Here is a 20,831-nt window from a genome sequence, read left to right as displayed (position 1 = left end):
GATTTTTCAAACGTTTGCAAAATATAACAAGTTTTGATGGCTAACTGGCAGATTGACAGTCGGACAGAGAATATTTATGATCGAAGGACTGGATTTCGTTTTCTGGATAGCAAACTTAAATTATTGATCATCGAATCATAATTTTCTTTGCATCTCAAAAAGTCACAGAATAAATAATCAACTAAATTTGACAGAACGAAAGGCTGTCGCCGTCAATATCGATTGGTATCGTAATTTTAGAAATGTATTGTGAGGAATCGGTTTTAACTGGCTGGGCGTTAAATACGTGAGGGACTGCTTTAAGGGTGGGAGGGCGCTAAATCAGTTAGGGACGATTTTTATTGGTTAGGCGCTAAATAAGTGGGTTTACTACCGTAGATCACGCTCGAGTCTCTGTTGTCACATTGTGCAAGATATAAGGTATGATAACTGATGGGTTTATGCATATAAAGTTTTTAAAATGTAACTGCAAGAAAACATGCACAAGGCCAACTCTGCCTATTTCTAGACACTTTATTTATTGATTTAAACAGATTACCATACCATGAGACATGTCCTTTACAAAATCATGAAATATTCAACAGATCTGACTAAAAATAAAAACACTGAAAATCAATTCATTAATATCCATTAGCCACTATGGCTATATATAGCAGTAACGCATCAAAAACCAGTATGCCTTCAAACATTTCTGGTACGTCCTTCTTGCAAACAAGACACAAATAATTGGCATGGATAAACATGTATATAAATCAGGAAGACAAATCTGGACGAATTATCTCCAATGGATGCGTGGGCTGCTAACAAAAATCGATCAGATGACACATCTACAAACGTGCGTAGTTTTATAATTTGTGTATTATATGAAACTTTGTCAGATTCTTCTTTCTACTAATTCAAGAATATTTATCAAATTTATTTACTAACATTATTTAAAAATAAACAGAGTTAATCTGGTAACGCTGTATTTTCGAGCTCATTTATGTTAGAATGGATGATACGCCAATAGTTTCATATCTTTCCGTAAAAAATTTCTTTAGGATGAAAACCTGTCCGAACCCCGATATAAGTATGACCAAAGTTTGTCCGATAGAGTACCACGTGATCCTTTGTAGCAGCACGTCCGCTAAGTGGCGTCCCAATGCTTCCTTCAGTCTGTAGTCCCTCTGGTATTCCATGACAGTCGTGAAGCTTTCGTGGATAGCGTCGCACGACGTCTCGCTCGCCGTCTTTGCAAAAGGTTTTTTATTGCCCGCCTCCACCGCCAGCGACTCTTTATCTTCGGGTTTGAGATCAAAATAAACCACCTTGTGTGTAAAAGTGGAAAACTCGTTGCTAAAGCAGAAGGTATAGTCACCACGGGAGCTCTCAAATACAAACTTCCCTTTTCTTGACTTTTTCTCATTGAAAAGAATTTTGCCGTTAGGAGACGAGATATACATATTCACGTCGTTATTTCCACCTCGGATGACACGGTATTCCATTACATATCTCTTGACGCCTTCATAATGTTCCTGAAAGCATATCTTTTGTTGGTCTGGCAGTTCGAACGTTATACCGGTTCCACTGGCGCGGCACATGTGCAAGGTCGCCAGAAAAACGTAAATAGTTGAGAAAGATATCACAAACATAGTAAAATCGTTCTGAAAATCTTAAAACTTATCCTTTGGTTACAGGTTGTAAAATTCTTTATAAATACTATAATTTTCTTTCTTTCCTGGTCTTATTCCTACACAGATCACATCCCACTTCTCCACTACACATATAACCTTCTTACATGAACCTGGTTTAAATCAAGCATCGATTTTCTCCTCCTTTCAAATCAGACAGTGTTGTAATATTAGCATGGAAAACCTTGTATTGACTTTATTGCAGAGGCTGCACCAGCTGTTACCGTTAATGGCAACAGCTGTACCCGTTCTTATATTACCTTTTGATCGCTATAAAATATAAAACCTACTGAGCAAATAGATACACCGTCCTCACTGGAATCGATCGCGATTTACTGCAAACTGAAGTTGCCACAAATAGACTCTCTCTCTGTCTCTCTCTCTCTCTCTCACACACACACACACACAAGACTGGGTGGTAATTTTTCGTTTATACCATCAGCATTGTGCTCTGGGTTTCTTTCTCGCAGCCCCTGGAGACTTGGCCCAAATCCAAAACTTAGAAACTGTTGACAGCTCCACTGTTACAGTATATACATTTCCTTGGCATTACAAGGAGAGTTAAACAGCCCAATCGGCGTGAATTTTGGGTCAATCCTTGTCACTTCTGACCTGCTCCAGTAGTCCGGTTTCCTCTGACCCTTGCGACCCCACTTTTGATATTTTGACATTTATGTGGGAATGTAGGGTCAGAGTTCACTGCCTATTGAAAAGTTGGAATTCACCGACACCATTTGGTGTCGGCATAGGGTAGCCGCTTACTAACCAGACTAGCAAACTTGAACGACCTTTTATCCAGATGTACCTGCATGAAATTGATAGGAATATGATTTATTTTTTCAGACATTTCGAGTATAGTATCCTTTATAGCTGACAGACAATATGAAACAATAACGTTGACGAAATTTGACCTGGAAATCGCCATTTGCATTCTGAGTCACATGACTACATTACATCAAAAATGAAAACTTAATGTTAGATATTCGTTTTTATCCGGACTTCCTAACTTTGCAAATTTTAACTCACCTAGCCATTAGACCAGGTGAATTTATGGTATAGTCCGTCGTCCGTTCACAATCGCAATTTAAAACTTCTCAAAAACCGCTGAAAAGTATTTGACCAAATTTGACAGTACCCTGGCATGGAGCTTTTTTAAAATTAATTAAAATGTCGAAAATGACCACTGTTGCTAAAGCAGAAAAATAAAATCTTTACAGTCAATTGATTCCGATTGACCATCAAATTTGGCAGCTGTTACTAAAATGAGAAAGCTACGTTAAAAATCCAAACCACACACTAAAATGAGAACAGCCTTTAAAAGACCTCTTCTAAGCAATCGCTTAGCAAAGTAGACCAATCATTGTCAGAACGCATCCTGGAATAAAGGGCTTTCAAAATTTTACAAATTATTGCCAATCCACTATTAAATATAGATGTTGTTACTAAAAATGAAACTGAAAGATATTGATAATTTTCAAATACCCCAATTTTCTCCTTTCTTTTCAAACAGTAATTTACATGTTAAAACTGTTTTCTGACTTTAGGATCCCTGCCCCTTTTTGTCCGCTGTTCTATTGAACTAACACATTTTCTTTTGAATTTATACGGTCTGCGGATCGATAACCCAGTTCAAACAAATACTGGAGAGCAGTTTCCTTCGTCTTTCAGACGGGTTTTTTATTGCCTGGTTATTATCTACGCGAAATTTTCAAAGACAGAATGTTGCACACTTTTAAGAATGGTCTGTTTTCACAGGCGCACCGCCAGCATCTTCGATGGAAAGTTTATCAATGCTCAACATATACTGTAGTGCCAACCCCCCTCCCCCCCCCCCAATGACAGTGAAGCGCGACCCGGTAGTACCCATTCCCTCCGGAAATAAATTTCTTGCTAAGCGAGCGTGATCTTTGAAGCTCATAACTACTAGTATTTGTAAAGACTGTATTCCCACAAACGTGATCCTGATCGTCCTGTTAGGCTTAAGAAAACTCCGGCATTGCGGACAAATTATTGTATTGAATGTAAAAATACTGAAAACGAGACTCTCTTTCCATTTAAGTAAACTTCTCATAATTTTTTTTTGTTTTTTTGTTATAGTAGTATTAAGTCATCAACCTGTAAGTGAAATGGTCCTTCACTAACAATACTGTCGGCCAACTAGCTCAAACCAAGGCTTCTTCAATAAAGATTTAAAGTATTCATATCACTTTTTTTTTGGGGGGGGGGGGTGAGGGAGGGAGATAAAGTTCCACCTCATGTTGAGGATAATATCTTTCTCGTTTCAAAAAGATTCTCAAGAAAATAAATAATATCATGCTTGATTATGAAGTGAATGGCTAGGAGTGATGATGGATGCCCAGTCTACATGGATTATGACAGTGAATGGCAGGAGAAATGCCGTGCTATATACTCTATACAGTTCAAAACAAAACTTACATTTAGTGAAGCAGGAGACGCTGGGCTCGGTAGAAAGATTAAAAATGATTTCAAAAATTACATTGTATTATAATAATGAATTATGTATAAATTGCTTAAACCTGAACGTGACAAGTTATTAGGTTCCTGTCTGTCTGTCTGTCTGTCTGTATGTATGTATGCATGCATGTATGTATGTGGTTTAACGGCACGTCAGCACACTCCTGGCTATGTGTTATGGTTGATGCAACTATTATACAACGAATTATAAAAACTAGGATAACGCTGCCATAAGGTTCACAGTTCCGAGTTGTGATTTAAGATATGGCCTGTAAGCACTTCACTTATTTTAAATGTTGGAACGCTGCCATGTGCAGCAGGGGTGTATTTTTGTTAGATGTATGCTTTCCTAAAGATACTAAAGCTGAGAGCAGAAACACAATGAATTTGAAAAATTTGAAGAAAAATAATTTATTTCCCATAAAATATGTATGCAAAACATTAACACCATATTCCGCTATGAATTCTAATCCTAGTTTAAAAATAATGAAATTGGCAACACATTAATACTCCAGAAGACAGTTTGTTAACTCCAATACGTGTTATTAAAAAAACACTCGTATATATCAAAAGTATTTTAATTACAAAGCTTTAATGCTAAACTACTTGAGAATGAAAATGTATCTTACTAAATTAATTTTAACTAAATTTTACCAATTTACTTGACCAAGTAAATTATAAATAGGCCATACTAAGATCTGAGCTATATTACTATCACTCGATTACACATTTATTTGTTTAAAGATGGTATAATTAATGTTCCGAAAAGACATGAAGTTCAATGCCTGCTTGCCCAGCCCACGTACAGAAAACACGTTTAGATCTTGGAACCATAAAAATGGTATCCTTAAGCCAGTTAGTGCTGCTTCTAAGCTCCAAAACCTTCCCTGTCATTTAATTATTCTTTGTCAAGAATCATAACAAATATAAACCCCTCAAACAATCTATGAAAATGAAATTCAGCCTACAAAAAAGAAATTTTATTAACTCTGAAAATATACATGTTCGCAACACACACACACACACACACTATGGTTATGTCTGGGATCCGAAATTTTTATCGTCATCTACCTATCCCTGATATGATCGCCGTCTCCAATCACGTTACCAAGACAACTGGCTGATTGATGGACGGTAGTATAAACGTTGGAAACATACTTCAAAGACCACTAAAGGGCCATAACTAGGACCATCCAGCGTGGGGTGCATCACAGACTTCTGTGCAATTTGCTTTGCATGGCCTTTAACGAAAGAACATCTGTCGGAAAATCAAAATTTACTGAAGATGGGAATTCAGGGGCTATAAATCTGTAAAATGATACCGTGAAATGCTGACAATCCAACTCGATCAAGGTCTTATCGATATAAAGGTGCACAATAACTGGCTTAATGCGAGTTTCTGTAGTAAAATCATGCTTCAGAAAGCAAAGTTGAGTATGGGGAAATCAGGGGGTAATGACTCTTCCAAATGATAACGCGGAACACTTGCAATTACCACATTTAAGGTCTCGCCAATAAATGGCTTCATTCCAAATTTGGTTTAAATTTAAATTTAAATTAAATCCATAAAAGCTTAATAATGTTATGCTGTACAGACTTAAAGTCATGATGACGATTATATCAGTGGCCATAAATGATGATGTGAAAAACTTTAAATCAAGTGCACTCAGTTACTCATCAATATGAAGTCATTTGTCAAAACTGAAGTTAAAAAAATTGCTGGTGAAGTTATCTGGCAGAAATTAAAGACTGGTGGATATGCATTCAGTGTGCTGCAATTCTTGTACACGACGCTAAAGCCATAGAAGGCACATGTAATTTTGGGTGGCAGTGTTCATCAAAAACTACATTTCAATATGATCAATGGTTCAAGAGCCATGTTGGTCACAATCAACATCCGATATGATGATATCCAATTTATTGTCCAGGGTTTATATGACTATATCCAAAGTCTAGCTGGCAAAAAAAACCCCATAAAAGACAACAATGACTTTGAGATAATGAACACACCATAAGGTAATTATCAAGTACCATAACTCTATTCAAAATGGAACTGACAAGACAAAACTCATAAAAGACACGTGGTCTAGGAGATGACGGACATACCACATGTACATCAGAATATACTGCATAGTTCCTGGACCATGCTGGTCAAAAGGATCTGCTGTAGTGAAGATTTGTTGTTGTAGGGTTTAATGACCTTCTCCAGCACAAGATAGGCTAAACATGGCTGCCAGTATAAATGGTGGAGGAAGAACCCGAGAAAACCCCTGAAATTACCACCGACCTACGAGAAGCTACTGGCAAGCTTACTCACGTATCCACATTAGCGAAGCCCGAGAGATTTAATACTGATGATAAAAGAACAATAACTCCATCAAAACTGGGTCTGAAAAAAATGAACCCTTTAAAAGACACATCTACATGTGAATATACGAACGTAAATATCAAGGGCCATAACCCTTTACAAAATGGAATTGACAAAACTCAAAAAGGACTATTAAGGCTATGAGACTATGTACACACCAAATTGCATCTAAATATGTTGAATGGTTCCTGACTTATACTGGTTATAAGAATATGCATTTGCCGAGATGTAATACTGATGGAAAATTGGCAATACCTAGGGCATGAAAAGATGAAACTTTTAATGGCATAGCTACATACAATAGGCAATTCATCTGCCGAATGGGTTCAATTAAGTCTATGGGTTGCTTATGCTGGTTCCAAGAGCGAATGGACAGAAGGATGGAAAATGTGACTGCTACAGTACTTTCACGTCTTAATTACTAAACGTTGTGCATTTTTTATATTCGTTATGCTTTTCGTTTTGAAAATTGGTATGGGGTACAAACAAATGGAAGAGTGTGTGAATAAACCAGTAATATCCTTGTGGATAAACAGTGTAATCCTTATTCACATCAGTTTGAAAAAAGTATCACATTTAAGTAAATACTGTATGCCGTTTAATTCTATTGAGTGTGAAATCCATGTAAGATATTCTAACACTTTCCTAACTTATGCTTAGAGTTTCTTCTTCTTAAATTTCTCCATTCTTCAGTGTCACTATTAGTCTAAATGAATTACCTTCTCAATGTCCATACTACTTCCAGGCATGATATGAAGTACATGTATCAAGAGAAAAAAGCAAATCACTATTATCCCATGAACTACATTCAGTAATATAATCAACCTTTATGCACTAAAAGATTGTCATTCTTGCAACTTGTCTGGTGTGCAATCGGCAAGATCTCTCTTCAACAATAATGTGATGAATAAAATATTGTGATGATTAATGTGATGATTGAAGTAATGTGATGATTGAAGTAATATGATGATTGAAGTAATGTGATAATGCAATGAATAATGCGATGATCAAAATAATATGATGATTAATGTGATGATTAAAGTAATGTGATGATTAAAGTAATGTGATAATGTGATGATTAATGTGGTGATTCAAGTAATGTGATGATTAAAGTAATGTGATGATTAAAGTAATGTGATGATTAAAGTAATGTGATGATTAAAGTAATGTGATAATGTGATGATTAATGTGGTGATTAAAGTAATGTGATAATGTGATGATTAATGTGATGATTAAAGTAATGTGATAATGTGATGATTAATGTGGTGATTAAAGTAATGTGATAATGTGATGATTAATGTGGTGATTAAAGTAATGTGATAATGTGATGATTATTAAAGTAATGTGATAATGTGATGATTAATGTGATGATTAAAGTAATGTGATAATGTGATGATTAATGTGGTGATTCAAGTAATGTGATGATTAAAGTAATGTGATAAATAATACTAGTCAAAAACATTGATTTACTATAAATGTATAAAAGAACAAGTATTCTCAAAATAATACATACACTAACAGTTATGGATGAATGAAGCAAAAGGCATTCAAATGAATGTAATAAAACACCACAGAATACCATCTTAATTAAAATGTAATCAAACACCACAGAAAACCATCTTAATTAAAATGTAATAAAACACAACAGAATGCCATCTTAGTTAAAATGTAGTAAAACACAATAGAGTACCACATTAATTAAAAGGCAACAATATAAGAAGTGATTATATATACAACATAATAAATAAAGAATGTGAAAAAGTCTTATGTAAAAGAATACCTTGGAATGGTCAATCATTAGTTAGAATAAGTGGATAACATAAACAAGTTTTTAAGTGCATAATCTGCTTTTGCTAAGAACTTAAGATCAAATCTGGCACATCAAATGACACATTCCATATTGCTAACCTCATAAATGCAATAAAATGACATATTCACAACATTTTTTAACAGTCAAATTCACAACATTTTTTAACAGTCAAATATATAGAATTTAATCAATTGTTCAATATGAATAAGATATTTTTATTTGGTTCTCCCTTTTATTATTTGTGTTGTGAGTTTAATGCGATTTTTCTGCAAATGATTAGCTACACATGGTAGCCAGTATAATGGGCAGAGAAAGAACCCAGGAAACCACTGACCCACAAGAAGAACCACAGACCCACATGAAGCTAATGGCAAGCTTTCTCACACACCCATATTTGCTGAGGCCAATACAGACAGAGGTGAGATGGCAATGATCAGTAAAGGCATTCACTTTGGACTACTCAGTCATCCGAAATCGCACTTAATGTGTAAAGCAGTATGTATTTTCTTTAAATTTTCAACACAGGTCACATAAATATTACAATATTAGAAACATGCATACTTAATACTGTGAATTTGTTTCTGTACGTAACTGTTATTATAGTTTTGAAAATATGACACTTTTATTGCATTTAAATTCATTGACATGCATTTGACAGAAACTGAAATGATGACAAAGACATTTTATAATGAATCTTTCAATTTATGGCAACCATGAAATAGATGAAAATAAATAGAGTCCCATAAATAGTACATTATATGACTATCCCTTATTTAATAGTCCTTTATGTAGACAGTTGACTCTGATAAATTATTGATGAATATGTCTCAACGACCTCACCCTTTCACCAAGCTGTATCATCTTTAAATAAACTTACTGTCCAGAAACCATAATCTTACAAGACTTTTGATTTTTCTACAGTCTCAATGACATTGACCTTTAACATTCTGTCCTCCAAATGAACATGACTCTTCTTTATTTTAAAGCGCAAGCCCTAAACAAACTTTGGTCAAAGTACATGGTTTAAAACTGAAGTTATCATGCAAAACCCATTTCTTTTCTTTCTGTTACAGTGATTTTGATATTCGACTAATTCAACCCAAAATAGATGGGCTTCTTCTTGACCTCATGTGCAAGCCATCCACAAAGTTTGGTCCAGGACTGCATTGTTACTGCACTGAATAGACTTCTCTTCATACAGTCAATGTCCTTGACCTTTGACCTTCTCACCCCCAAAATCTGGAGTCTTCTTCATTACTCTAAATGCAAGCTATGTACAAACATTTGTAGTGGTAGATGGTGGTGATTTTGAGTTACTGTGCAAAAATATAACAAAGAACAGTCAGACGGACAAACAAACTAGGCAAATGGATGGAATGATGTCGATATGATACGGTGGATTTATAAAATGTATATTAATGTGCTTCAAAACTTGTTTTAATGATGGATCATAGAATACCAATAGACTATGATCTGCCAGCACATTATAAAGAGACAGACCAAGACCCTAATCTGCCAGCATAAAATAAGCAGGCAGACCTAGATCTTAATCTGCCTGCATATTATCAGGTGACAGACCTTAGACTATGATCATCCAGCACATCATGAGCTGACAGACCTTGGACACTAATCTACCTGAATATTATGAGCTGACTGACTCTTGACCCTGATCTGCCAGAATATTATGAACACACAGATCCGAGACCCTGATCTGCCAGCACATGAGCAGACACACTCTAGACCCTGATCTGTCAGAATATTATGAGCATACATATCAGAGACCCTTATCTGCCAGCACATGAGCAGACACACTCTAGACCCTGATCTGCCAGAATATTATGAGCATACACATCAGAGACCCTAATCTGCCAGCACATGAGCAGACAGACTCTAGACCCTGATCTGCCAGAATATTATGAGCATACATATCTGAGACCCTGATCTGCCAGCACATGAGCAGACAGACTCTAGACCCTGATCTGCCAATTCATTATGAGCAGACCCTAAACCCTAATCTACCAGCATATCATAAGCAGACAGACCTCTCAGTCTGATCTGCCAGAAAATTATGAGCAAATATATCTGGGTCTATGCTGTTTGTAATTAGTGCAAAACGTACTTCAATACATACTGTATTACAAAAATGGTCACTTCCCAATTCCATTTACAGAGGATCTTCAAGGAGGGCTCATTTCAAATAATTTCTACCAACTGCATGCCTTGGTGAGCAAAGATACTGAAATTATTTGTGTCATACATTTCACTTCGGATGAACAGAAATGTAAGATTCTATTTATCACATGATATAAAATATTTTTTTTCATTTGAAGAATGCAAAGAATAGTGCAGTAAAATTACTGTAAAATACATATAAAAAGAATCAAAAGGACTTTACCATATATGATGTCATTTATTATATGTGTTATATTGAGGAAAAAACATGATATTGTCATTTTAATCTAGATATTGAAGCAGCCATATGATAAAAATAAATATTATACAGATTCCATGTGGAGATATAAAAAAGAATTCATTTCCCTGGCATAAAGGTTAAAGATCATGGAAAAACAAACATGAATAATGTGAATTGGGTGATTATAAAAGATCACAAGCTGCCATTTTTTTTAAACAAATAAAATGAAGAAGAAAACTAAAACCTGGATCCCAAATAAATTCCATTTACAAACTTCTTACTCTAATGTCATCAATATTTTGGTTTTAATGAAGATTATTGAATCGCAAAAGGTAGTAAGATGTAAAATAAAAATAAAAAGCTATTTAAAAGTTTAAATTTACTATTTGATTTGTTAGAACCAGACTGACTTTAAATCTATAAAGGTAGATATATATTGTGAACTGACTGAATCATCTGTAACAGGAATACTGTATATGTCCACCCAATCTTTGAAAGTCCTCTATTTAAATAAAATATTTTGCGTAGAAACCATTTTTCTTCTTTCAGTGACCTTGATTTTCGACCTTGAAATCAATAGGGTTCTGTCTACCTTAAGTGCAAGCTATTCACATAGTTTTGCTAACAATAAATGGTAGAGAACTGTGTTATCGTGTGGAAAATGTTTCCCATGTTTTAGTCACAGTGACCTTGACCACTGAGCTTTTGTGCTGGAAATAGGATTCTTCCGTACCGCAAGTGCAGCCATCCACATGACATAACATGCTCTGCCTTAGGCTGGCATATAACAACAACTGGTTCATCTGACACACTGTTAGGAGTGTTTTGGGATTAGAGTGTTCTGGGAATGGGGTTTTCTGGAATTGGTGAAATTCCCAAATACAATTTTGCATATTTCTTGTTTTGATCAATTTGTGTGCATACATTTTATGATTTGGCAGTTTTTCAATTAATTATAAAATTTCTGCATGATGAAATTATTTTGTTGTTTGTGACCAGGTCTCAAATATTGAAGTAGAAAAATAAAACCACATAATGGGTACTGTTCAATCACCATTTATTGTGAGATACAAACTTCATTCTTGCTAAAAAATTATTAAATTAATGACCATATGAACAGTGATACATCCAACAATGGCAGCACTTCCCCAACCAAAAATTAAAATTTGATGAAAATATCACTTTTAGCAAAAAACACCTCAGTTGATACAAATAAATGGATTCATATTATCAGAGTGTAATTTAAAAAAAAGATACTGGGAATCTATAACATATTTTCATGGGCATCACAATTTTGTTTTTTGTGTAAAATATCACTTTTAGCAAAAGCCACCCCAATTGATACAAATAAATGGATTCATATTATCAGAGTGTAGTTATTAAAAAAAGGGGGTACTGGGAATCTATACATATTTTCATGGGCATCACAATGTTGTGGTTTTGTGTAAATTGACATCTTCATTAATACTTACATTTCTGGATTTGGGAAGCGGTATTTTGGGTCTTTCAATTCACAATCCTCAAGACCTATGAAAACTGGTACCCCATTAAAAATACTTAATTCATAGTGCCTCAAGATCATGCAAAGTGGTACCCAATGGAATATACTAAATTTACAGTACCTCACAATTCGTGAAAATTGGTACCCCTAAATTTAGTGCCTCAAGATCCATGAAAATTGGTACCCCATGAAATATACTTAATTTATAGTGTCTCAAGATCCATGAAAATTGGTACCCCATGAAATATACTTAATTTATAGTGCTTCAAGATCCATGAAAATTGGTACCCCATGAAATATACTTAATTTATAGTGTCTCAAGATCCATGAAAATTGGTACCCCATGAAATATACTTAATTTATAGTGCCTCAAAATCCATGAAAATTGGTACCCCATGAAATATACTTAATTTATAGTGTCTCAAGATCCATGAAAATTGGTACCCCATGAAATATACTTAATTTATAGTGCCTCAAATAATTTTCCCAAAATACAAAAATTCTAGACAATTTTCTTTGAAACTACTGGAAGTGAGGTTAGTGAACTCCAATTTGTTTGTCATATATACTGCATCTACTGAGGAGTAAATTAAGGATACAAGTATGATAAAGTCTTGTCCACTGAAATGAATGTGATATAAAAATGATACAATCAATGTAGTTGTCATACACATAAACTAACATCTTTTGTCTAAATAAACTCAGGCAAACCTTTAATAATTAAATTACAAAAATACTGTGTTAGTACTATATCACAAGATTTTTGCACCAGGCTTTTACCAAGCTGCCTGTAACATGGATGTAAAATCTAATATACATTAACCAATCAAATACATAAGGACTGCACTTTTGAGTCTTTTTTTTATAAGGCTTGTTCCTGGCTCATCAATAAATTTAAGTTTTTAAACAATATTTGAAATCAATAAAACTTGTATCTTCTTTTTACCTAGAAAACATCTCCACTCTGAACAAAATATTACAATAAAATTCTGACCAAAAAAATTTTGATCAAAAACATACTTATGCATCATGCAATGACTTGTTCAGTGCTGGCACAAAATCCAAGCTTGCCTGTAACCACAAAACATAAAATAATCCAAACCTTACAAGAAAGCTTCATATGATAAAAATAAATATTATACAGATTCCATACAGATTTCATATAGAGATATAAAAACATATCAAATACTGTATTAAGGGTGGTATTACAGTGTCCATTAAGATAAATAACTGTCAAGTTGTCATGACAACATCTGCTGAGTACAAAGTACATGCACTACATTTATCATTTACCGCAAGAATAACGATTTTAAAATGCCTTGTACAAAAACGTACACTTTCATTAGTTAATGGATGGTGACACAGAGGCAGGTTGGTGAGTTACTATGTGATGGACTCTATGTTGTGCATTCAAACTATTTAATTATAACATACAAAAATATCTGACAATATCACATGAAGGAAAAATGAAAACTGGTGAAAATTAATTTGATATGTATGTTTAAATTTATGGAACAGTATACATTCATATTATGCATGGATACACACTCAAATTCTATGTCATAATAAATGTGTCCATGTTTTCCTAAAACCGGGCAGTGTTCCACAAAATAGTCTGGTTCATCATCCCGCCTGTCTCAGCTTTCATTGCTAAGTAACGGAAAGCCAAAGATGGACCTCAGGGAGAAAAGAACCCCCAAAAAATGAAAACAAGACACCCCAAATTGTTGGGCTTTAGAAGACACTGTAAGCCTGCACTTATGCTAGTTAAATTAATAATAAATACAAAGCATAACAAATAACATAAGGTAAACTCAAGTAAAATTTACATGTCAGAAGGAATACCATAAGATCAATTTAGTTGCATTTTAGCCTTACATCATTTTGTATGTCATTCACATTATCACATCACAGCCCTGATGATATCAATACTGTTTCAAGGAATGGGACCACTTAATGTAAACAAACTAATGGGGGTTCAGTTTTTTCAAATTTTCTCCCATCAGATATCTGCAAATTCTCTATGCAGACAAAAACTGAGACAGGCATTCCATACAGCCAGGGGTTTCTCATTGCCAATGATGGTGGATGTATTCAACTCTAACCATAATCACTTAGCTCCCACAAAACCTTACCCTGAAAAATACATTTATAGATGTTTATGGTTATCTACTTGTCTAATAAAAAGGAAGAGTTGTTATTATTTGACATTGTTTGTCTGATCAATGTTTACAAAGATATCATAAATGGCATTAATTTCAAGCAGTTAAACACATGTCAGCCTGACAGTCTGCATAAAAAGATGCCTGCCATCAATTGGTCATCTGAAAATGAGCTAAACTATCTTTATGTTAATACTAACTAGGAGAGCATAAATCATTTGATTATGGTCTGGAACATGTTTCATCATGGTAAATCAAGTAAACAGCAACTTGTTTGATGACTTTAATACACAGAGCTTGTTCAACTTGATTAACATCTTTGATACAAAGATTTTTTATGACTTGACTGACATCTCTGAAACAGATTTTGTATGACGTGACTGACATCTTTGATATGCAGATTTGTATGACTTGAGAGACATCTTTAAGAAACAGATTCTTTATGAATTAATTGTCATATTCGAAACAGATTTTGTGTGACCTGATTAACATCTTTGATACAGATTTTGTTTTGACTTGATTGACATCTTTGATGCAGATTTTGTTTGACTTTCTTGACATCTTCGATACACAGATTTTGTATGACTTGACTGACATATCTGAAACAGATTCTGTATGGCTACTATTTGCTAGTGCTTTTTATACAAAGATATGGAAGACTGTATTAAATCAATAAGTATTTTTAAAGCAGATTACATCTGTATGTAACACAAATTATCAAAATCAAATTTAAATCCAGCTGAAGTAAATCAAAATCCAACTGAATCAAATCTAACTCCAGCTAAATTAAATCTAAATCCAACTGCAATACATGTATTTATTCCAGTTTGCTAAACTGTTGGTTCATGCAAACAAATTTAACTTGTCCTTAAGGGTTACTTAATAACAAGTTTGACTGATTTGAAAAGTGTGCCAAGCAATGAACAAAAAGTCATCATGATATGAAAAATAAATTACAGTTCACCACGACAAAGGAAACACTTTAAGGCAACACTGTATACTTACTTAGTCACAACGATGTACTCCTAATTGTAACAAAGCATTTTCATGTATACCAGCACAAAGCACTGATGACAATTGCACAATGACGTACATAAATGGTATAACTGTACAATACACTTTTACAAAAATCCTTTTATGTTTTTAACAAGTACTAAAATACCAATTATCTGAAATTACTGTACTAATGTTTGGAACATATACATTTATTACAAGCTAAAGACATTCACTTGCAAGATCAAATAAATTTGTCTTTTTTATCACTGCACAAGGATCTTGAGCGCTGAACAGACTCAAGTTCATTTTCAATTGGGTTATGACTTGATGGAGATCATATAATATTTTCTGGCAGTCAATTGTATAATGCCATTTTTAATCTATAAGATACCAATAAGAGCTTAATTACAATGTGACATCAAGGACCTATAATAATGATAACTTATATTTTGTACCTCCAGAATTTCACAAGATTTAAAAAAAAAACCATAAAGGTTTCAAAGGACTGCATTATTACACAAATCCTCTAGATTATGTATTCCCCAATACCTTATACCTGGTCACCAACACGTTATACCCCATCCCCAATACCTTATACCTGGGAAAAGATCAAAACAAATTAGTTCTAATGCTTTTATCATATTCCTTCAACACTGACTGATAAAGAACTTGATTTCATTTGTAATACACCAGTGATTATAAAGAACTTGATTTCTTTTGGCATACAATGTTAACTGATAAAGAATTTGAATCCATTTGCAACACAACATTGACTGATAAAAAAAACTTGGTTTCATTTTCAATATAACACTGACTGGTTACAGAACCTGATTTCATCTGCAACAGAACATTGCTCATTTATCCATGAACTGTCTGAAGTTCTTGAATATTAAAGAATATTATAGAGAAAAATATGCACTGGAATCATCTGTCAATGGTTGTCTAGTGATAGTATAAAAAAATGTCTTTACATGTTTTTTGTTGACTGACCTTGACTTGGTAACTTGGCACAGTACAGCCATCTGTAAACTGTTGTGACCAAGCAAATTTTATTAAGGGAGATAATTCATGTGTGTGCATCATGAAACTGTCATCTTGTTGAAATGGTTATCATACAAATAAAATAAATATATCACAAATACATTTATTCATTTCATTTCAGCATCTCAACAAAAGCTATAAACAGTGCTCACAAAGTCAAAGAATGCATGTGACCAATGATGTTATTTCAATCAAGGGAGCACATATCATTGTGCAGCCAGAGTCCTAAAATAAAGTGCAACCAGAGTATCATTGATTTTTCTCACAGTTTACCAGTTAACTTGTATCTCTCAGTCAGCAGGTTTGATTTGAAGTGAACTGATTTATGTAACCTTTGTCTGATCCAAATTGACTGATTCAATAAAATTTTGTTGTTTGGGGTAAATTATCAAAATAGAATTTATATGACTTGTAAATGTGTTAAGAAAAGTACAGACTGGATAAATCAAGTGCACATGTCACATTCTCTCAATATTCAGGAAATAAATGTGGGTTTATCTACTTAAAATTATGGTAACTGTTTGTTTAGAATTCAGACATTCAATTAATGTTTTGAAACATATTTATTCCGAGTTCAACAAAACTCAAATGACTGCATGAATTCTGATTCCAATTGATCTTGCTTTCTTCAATCCAGTCTTTCTCATATTATCCAGGTAGTGAAAAATTACCATTTAAAATTTTCAGTTTTTGGTGCCTATTCCATGAAAAGGTTTCATGAACTGCTGTGTTCTAAAATTTGTTTCTAACTAATCTAACATGCCAGCATATATAACAGTATCACTGTCAATGATACCCCTTATGCTATGTAACACACTCAATGGAATAATTAAAACATATTACACTTTGACACAAGATGTCTCATCATGCAACCATCCCGCTGACGTAAATATTCACGAGTAACAAGCAGTTAACATTAATTAAGAAGCAATTACATTAATTAAGCATACAGTTGAGATCTTGATCTTCTGTGCCAAGATACGCCAGGATCTATGTCATTTGTTCACTAACAGTTTATACTGAATACAGACCCTAAACTGTTAGTGTATTATTAGACAGTGGTCAATAATGTTCACATCTAGAGTCTGATGTCACTCTGCAAATCTGAGTTCAAGAACATTCAAAACTACAATGCTTTAGGCATGATTCTATTTCAACTTGCATATTTCAACATATGGCTCTGTTCTTCATGGTCTTTTGGGTCAAGTCCCCACTGTATCACTGACTTCATGTGATGTCTTCATTATATCACTGTCTTCGGAGGAAAGTCCCCATTATATCACTGTCTTCGGGATAAGACCCCACTGTATCAGTCTTCTGGTCATGTCTCCATTATATCAGTGTCTTCAGGTCATGTCCCGAATGTATCACTGTCTTTAGGCCAAGTTCCTACTGTATCACTGCCTTCAGGCCAGGTCCCCACTGTATCACTGTCTTAGGGCCAAATCCCCACTGTATCACTGTCTTAGGGATAAGTTCCCACTGTATCACTGTCTAGGGCCAAGTCCCAACTGTATCACTGTCTTAGGGCCAAGTCCCCACTGTATCACTGTCTTAGGGCCAAGTCCCCAATAAATCATTGTCTTAGGGCCAAGTCCCCATTGTATCACTGTCTTCAGACCAAGTCCCCACTGTATCACTGTCTTAGGCCAAGTCCTCACTGTATCGCTGACTTAGGCCAAGTCCCCACTGTATCACTGACTTAGGCCAAGTCCCCACTATATCACTGCAGAATAGTATTCCCAGTGTTGCAGCAGAAAAAAACTAATATGATGCTTAGATTTATGTCCCACTGAGACTATCCATGTCATGGAGCATAAATACAGTTGTACTGTTGGTGTATACATATTATAATTTTGAAACAGTACAAAGGATTCTTCTCTTTTTAACTATACAATACTGAACAGACTGAAGTTCTTTTTGTAAATATGCAATACTGAACAAATTTAAGTTTCAACCAAGATAGAACTGTATTAACCATTTACCTCATGCAAGTGCCTTTGGATGCCTCTACTCCATTCGCATACAAGTGCCTTTAGACACCTCCACCTGATTTGCATACAAGCACCTTTGGACACCTCTACCGGATTCACATACAAGCACCATTTGATGCCTGCTGTAAACATCAGCCATTTTGAGCAGATTTTCGTAGCACCATCTTCGGGGGAAAACCCCTATTAGATACTACATTAATTGCTGTGGATGACCATTACATCAGATCACGTGGCCACTGTTTATTCTCTGGTCGAAATCTGCTATTTAAAGTAACTGGGTAGTATTCTCCACTCTCCAGAATGGAGGTCACAGATTTCACTCAGTACTTACGGAGTTTTCATGATCAGAATCACAACTATGAAAGCTTCAATAACTTAGGTAATGGCCCTGATACTGATGTAGGCAGCAATTAGTTTTTATAACTTATCAAATTCAGATGATTTAGTCATGTAGATGCAGACAAAGAACTTGTAAATTTCGAGTATGAGAAATGGCAGCTATGATTGGTCACATGGCTTCACTGACTTGACGGTGAACAAGTTCTCTCAAGATTTTAAAGCACATAAAAAAAATTCTTCCATAAAAAAAAATTACACAGCTATAATGATCAGACTTTACTCTTAAATTTTTCCATACATAATAGTGTTCCAAAAATGTAAAATGGTTAAAATTGCTGTTAAATGTAAAATACACAACACTGCTTAACATTTAACAGGCAGGCCTATGTATATGGAGTCGAATAGGTAACAGGTGTTCTATTTACAGCGCACTGCACTGGATAACTTTGCTACATGTGTATCGAAGAGGTAAAAAGCCATACACTCTATGAGGTAAAGGGTTAAATGCAACAAATAAAGTTACCAGGAAAGGTCAAAGTTATTTCTTTGAGTACATTTAAAAAGATATGCCTTGGGGTTGTATATATGCAAAAATTAATGAAACATATTTTACCGACTGTAAGTTTTACTTAATCAGAAGAAAAAGAGATAAACAAGTGAAGGTTAAAGGCTTTGGACGCACTTTTGTATTAACTAGTCTGTGTCTTTCTTGTGCACTTTTATCCAACAATTCTGTACTTAAATCCTATTGCATAGGATTTTTCTACAACATAAAGACAGGTTACATTTGTTGCAAGCAAAATGTCTTAACTGTGCACACAAATGCAAATATGAGCTGAAAATGTATAGCTGGATACATTTGTTGTTCTGTCATTTCTGGTTTGCATTGCTTCATAAATTGCTTAAAATAATCATCTATGACATGAAAATGTAAAGATCACATAATTTAGCATAAGAAATATTATGTACTGGAATTTTGATGGAATGCCATATCTTATTCACCTAGTCCATTACAAGTGGCTTTTGAAGATGATGTGTTTATCTCTGAATTATCAAGCATCTAATACATCAGAAAACCGAAGTCTTGAACTTTCACATTCTTGGGTCTACAACTATTTAAAGGATGAACTTGGAAAACGAAGAAAGATATTTTCTCAAAACTAACATCTGAACATATTGTGAACATCACCATGTCATGAATATTCATGTCTTGCCATTGGTGCATAAACTCTGTAGCATCAAAACTGTATGTTTCCATTAAAATGAAAGGACACACTCTGCACAGACTCCAGAGGTAGGATAATACTTAAAAATACAGAAATCCAGCAAGGAATCCAGATTTATATCACTTCTGTGCCAAGAAAGACAATTCATGGAAAACATATTGGTCCTCAACATCTTACAAATACTCCACAAGTTTACCATCCTTCAATTCATTTCTGTGTCATCCATCCAATATTGAATTAAGTCCTCTGATAGCTTCTGATATCATTCATGTTTCTCTTTACCTTGTGGTTCTCATAAAATGGACTGTTCCAAAAACTGAAATAATTAAACCAAAAAAAAAGATCTTCAACAAAGACTGATCATGTCTACATGAACCATATAAGGACAAAAAAAGGGGTAGGGATGAATGTTGGTAAAGGTATTTACCTTCGTATTTATAATTAATGCCGATATCAGATTTAACATACATGCTCTTTGCATACCAAAATATCACTATAGGTCTGACTTTGTACACCAGAAAGTCACTGTCATAGATCTGACTGCAATGTACTGCTCATTTATGAAAGATCTTCTAATCTAACCTATGATCTAATGATGAAACATGTTAAACTACAACTGTTTTAGCATTTAAAAATAAATTAAAAATGTGAAACGAACTATTAGAGAATCTCACACTAGTGTTTATCAGATATATATATATATAATGTTCTATTAAATGTGTAAAAAAAATGTATGATATGCCATGAACTGAATGCAGCAAGTGGTTTACAGTATTTCACAATTTGATTAAAATCAGATCTCCACTGTCCTACATGAAGATCTGACAGATTGTTCA

The 20,831-nt window shown here is 34.3% G+C and overlaps 1 protein-coding gene and 1 pseudogene across 1 annotated transcript in view; both read right to left on the bottom strand.

Annotated features, from left to right (window-relative positions):
- Positions 1-493: 493 nt before the first annotated feature.
- LOC149804535 (transmembrane emp24 domain-containing protein 3 pseudogene) lies at positions 494-1,826 on the bottom strand (annotated as a pseudogene).
- A 2,714-nt stretch (positions 1,827-4,540) lies between these two features.
- The window catches only part of LOC149804534 (calpain-9-like), a 113,716-nt gene continuing 97,425 nt past the window's right edge, over positions 4,541-20,831 (bottom strand). The window contains exon 19 of the mRNA XM_089941289.1: positions 4,541-20,311. Within this exon, the coding sequence (XP_089797415.1) occupies positions 20,288-20,311 (24 nt within the window). The 3' untranslated portion in view covers positions 4,541-20,287. The remainder of the gene's footprint in view (positions 20,312-20,831) is intronic.

Source organism: Sinohyriopsis cumingii, chromosome 2 (assembly GCF_028554795.1).
Source record: "Sinohyriopsis cumingii isolate HCF-2022 chromosome 2, ASM2855479v2, whole genome shotgun sequence".
Classification (NCBI taxonomy): Eukaryota; Metazoa; Mollusca; class Bivalvia; order Unionida; family Unionidae; genus Sinohyriopsis; species Sinohyriopsis cumingii.
This window is presented reverse-complemented; position numbering and strand designations above follow the sequence as displayed.